Here is a 4,149-nt window from a genome sequence, read left to right as displayed (position 1 = left end):
TTCCTTCTCCTTATGCCTTTGTCTGCAAGTGTAAATATTATTGGAATTTAGTTTTCCTCTGTTCATTTATTAAAAGTCTGCATCTGCATTAAATGGATGGGCCTTTTTTATGATGTTCACGTAGCAGGGACTTCTGAAGGATGTTTGGAATGAATGCTAGCCATTACAGGATACTGCCTAAATTAGAATCAGGCTCCAAGTATCTTTCTGTGATTCAATTATGTGATGTGTTGTATTCTTATTCATGGCCTGGGAAGGAGAGTGGAAGGCTATTTAATATCTGTATAGATTCAATTAAAACGAGTGCATCAGACACTCACTAGGTCTGGCTTTTGCCTGCCTCACATCTAGTACAGGCTAGCTACTAAACCTTAATAGAAAAAGGTAAAAAAGAAAAAGTAAAAAGAAAACACACACACACAGTGGAAGTCATCATGCCCATATATAYGCCTGCTAACTAATATTGTTACTAACCTATCCAAAAAGGTACAAAATCATGCAGTTTACACTTTGATCCCWATAGTTTGGGTTATGTTAATGCTAAACAAGTAGAATTCAGAGGGAGGGCAGAAAGGTCTCTCTGTAATACATGGTGATTTTGCCTGCTCTTGTAGCTTGCATTTAAAGCGTTACTGCATTTCTCCATGCACTCTGAATGCTTCCCTTTTCAGAGGGTATTGGCATGCTTGTGGTGAAAGCAACCAAACCAAATAGGCACATGGTGAAAGATGGCATAGGAAAAAAAAAGATAAAGGTTAGCTGTTTCCATTCTGCAAATCTCTTCTCAGAGCCTTAAAGTCATGGTGATAAGCAGAGTATAAAAAGGTAACAGACTCCTTTCCTTGTACGAGAAGTTGTTGGCAGTTTGAGGCCCAGTAACATCAGCTGTCAAATGCACACATAGAAAGGATCCTTATATTATATATACAACTGTATTCCAGAATAAATAGCACTGTTCTGATTTATAAAGGTATTTCAGCTTGATGGTTGTTGTTTGTTATGGCTGGAGATGGCTTGCTTTTCATCCCCTCTGTCCCACCCTTCGACACATCAATGAACAGCAACCTTGGAGTCCGGAGCGTCAGTAGTATCCTTTTGTACTCCTTTCGGAAATTCTGGTTAAGAAGCCCATAGATCACTGCATTGAGGCAGCTGTTAAAATAGGCCATAAAATAGCTCAAGACAAAAAGCCATTCTGGAATGTGTGGCTGTACTTTTGAAGGACTAATCGAAACAGCAAGGCCAATAAAGTTTAACGGTCCCCAGCACACAGCAAAAAGGACAAAAACCACAAACATAGTCAAAAAATTCCGGATGTCAGCTGCTCTGAGCTTCGGCTTGCAGTCTTGTCTCACCCGGTGTTTGACTTGAATCACCAAAATCCAGATCCGTAAGTAGCAAAACGTCACGATGGACAGTGGGACAATGAAATGAACCACCACCACTGTGATGGTGTATGACGTACTCACTGTCTGGGCAAAGGTGCAGGAGTAAATCCGGGGGTCATACCGCAAGGAGCCAACAAAGAAATTTGGCACAATTGCTACCACCGTCAGTATCCAAGTCAGACAGAGATAGCAGCAGGTGTTCTTCAGGTTGAAGAGCTTATCGTACCGCAGGCTGTGGCAGATGTAGCAGTAGCGGTTGATTGCAATCGCAGTGATGTTGAAAATGGACCCGATGACACTTAAGCCCATCAGGAACCCACTAATCTGGCAATGAACATTTCCCATTGTCCATCCATTATGGAAAATGGCACTCAAGATCAGAGGATATGGATACACCGCAACTACAAGGTCTGCGACAGACAAACTGACGACAAAGATATTGCCTACAAAAAAGGAGAAGAGACCATGAGAGGTTAGTGTACRTGTGGACAGACAGCTTCCAACTCAGAACTCCTGTTCAGGCCTTACTCTGCTCACAGGCTTTGCTCTACCCTCCATTGGGAGTGGGAAACCCTAGAAAAGAAGACCTTGTTGTGCTAGTGACAGCAAAGGCAAGTAACTAGGCATCATTAACCTGGATATTCTTTCTTAAAAAATTCTTAACTGGAAGCTTATCCTTAACTCAGCTATAGCCCTGAATCAGGTTCCTAAGTTGCTGTGAGTTGTATACAAGTGAAGGATCTAGCTTTCCCTGTTATGCAGCCAGCGCTACTGTAGTTACCAGATAGCCACACAGTATTCACAGTCCTGCAGGGAACTTCATTCCTTTAAATACTATACAGGACACAATACTTGCTACAATATCATATAGCGACACTTTACATAAGTGCTGTCCATCATGGGCAGGTTAAGTTTTTAGTGGTTTGTTATTGCACTGACAGCAGTTGCATGGGACAGGTCTTTTTTGCTCTCCTGAACAGACACACCTTCACCAGAACTTTGCAGTGSTCATGCAAAGGAGCCACAGTGCAGCCAGCCTGTATGTGCTTATCTTATTCAGTGCGTTTTCCTAATCCTTTAATACTAAAGTGGATGTCCAATGCAATATGAAAGGTCAATTACTCCTACACTGTCTGGGCCTGGGCAGGGAAGATGATTAACAATCTGCCGTCAGCTATCCCTGCAGAGTATATGTTGCAGGCTGTCCATTTAGGCTTTAAAAAGAAGAGACTTGAGAGTTTGTGCAGATGTGAAATAATTTAAGCCTTGCTGGATTAGAAATGGCACATTTTATAGAGCAGTACCTGTCAATTACACTGCTTGGAGTAAAAGCGGGGCACYCTCCAATGAGCTTGGCAACCAGTGATTTTCTACAGTGGTTTCCAAATGCTGGGGGGGTTGCAAAGCTTAAAAGCACTGCCTGCAGAAGCAAGCAACATCTCCACACCATTGAGAGGTGTGAAATGAACTCTTCTGGTGTTGGAAATTGTTTCTGGATAATATACATAAATAATCCTCCAAAAGGGATCAAAAGCCCRGCCTCCAGCCAGAGAGTAGTCAGCTATTTAGAATAATGTCTTGCTCCCTCTCTTTCCCCTGTTGATTCTAGATTATTTTCCTATTTTTTGGCAGAGTAGAGATGCAAATGGTGTCTCCATACCCAAGTCCTGCTGCACCCCTCTCTGCTACTCCTCCCAGCTCCTCCCTGCACAGACATGGTGTTTAGTGGAACATGGGAGCCAGACACCCACGGATCTGCTTAGCTTGGATGATCTTGTCCCTTAGGACTACTAAGGAACAACTGGCATTGCCCTCCATACCAAGACTGCTCTGAGTGAAAATGTGAAAACCAGAGGACYCACAGTGATCTTTTTTTTCCTTGCAGAAATTTCCATCCATCTGCTCCAAGGGCACACTGAACATGCAACAAAGAGAGCAGAGGCTACTCCAAGCAGCAGATCCAAGGAAACAGTCTGGCTTTTGCCAGGGAAAACATGAAGGACATGTACTTCTTCGCTGGTGGGAACTTTGCATTTTCTAGCATCTGAACAACTTCCCATGCAACACACTCGTGCAAGTTACAACATTAGTGCTTTGGAACGGGACCCTGCCAGTTTGCTACACCTGTAAAGGACTCAGGAGCTCTAATAGGAGGAAGCCAAGGAGATTGCAAAAACAGCCAGGAGCTATTCCTCCACACTGCTCCTGAGCAACCGCAGTTATTGCTCATTTTCTGAATCTGGTGTATTTTTAGGTAGGGAAAAAACCCTTCTGCTCAGTTTGCCAATCAGAGGAGTACATTAAAAAATGGAACTTGAGGTCTTTGGGGAGCTGTACACGTCAGGCATAACTACAGGTCCAGATACAATGTTGAATGGGATATTTGTCAGAATTTAGCTTCCTGGTGAACAAATTGCCATTTCAAGAGGAATTAGCAATACAGTTAGAGGACAGCACACTAGAAAGAAACTGGCTGTTCTTCCTGTCTCCGGTACCTCCATGTATCTTTGCAGTATCAGGAAGGAGATATGATGAGARTACCTGCAGAGGACATGCTTAACACATTTAACCATGTGCTGCAGTCAACATCCCAGTCCACTGATCAAATCTGTATGATCTCTTCAAACCCTCATGCCCTGCTATCAGAAAACACTAAAAAGAAGTCTTTTTCTGAGATATCCATAATGAGATTCTCTGAGATCTAAGTTCATACAGGTCACTGGCTTCAGTATTTGGAAAATACGCCCAAGGGTTGTCAGAA

The 4,149-nt window shown here is 42.9% G+C and overlaps 1 protein-coding gene across 1 annotated transcript; it reads right to left on the bottom strand.

Moving 5' to 3' along the window:
- Positions 1–732: 732 nt before the first annotated feature.
- On the bottom strand, positions 733–1,826 carry GPR50 (G protein-coupled receptor 50). Its single transcript, XM_026079894.1, has one exon. The coding sequence runs from the start codon at positions 1,731–1,733 to the stop codon at positions 963–965; it is 771 nt and encodes a 256-aa protein (XP_025935679.1). The 5' UTR covers positions 1,734–1,826; the 3' UTR covers positions 733–962.
- Positions 1,827–4,149: the final 2,323 nt, after the last annotated feature.

The sequence above is a fragment of the Apteryx rowi genome, unplaced genomic scaffold, assembly GCF_003343035.1.
Source record: "Apteryx rowi isolate R43461 unplaced genomic scaffold, aptRow1 scaffold_115, whole genome shotgun sequence".
In the NCBI taxonomy this organism is placed as follows: Eukaryota; Metazoa; Chordata; class Aves; order Apterygiformes; family Apterygidae; genus Apteryx; species Apteryx rowi.
This window is presented reverse-complemented; position numbering and strand designations above follow the sequence as displayed.

Coding starts and splice junctions, on each gene's coding strand:
- GPR50 (XM_026079894.1), bottom strand. CDS start 1,733: ATGGGAAATGTTCATTGCCAGATTAGTGGGTTCCTGATGGGCTTAAGT.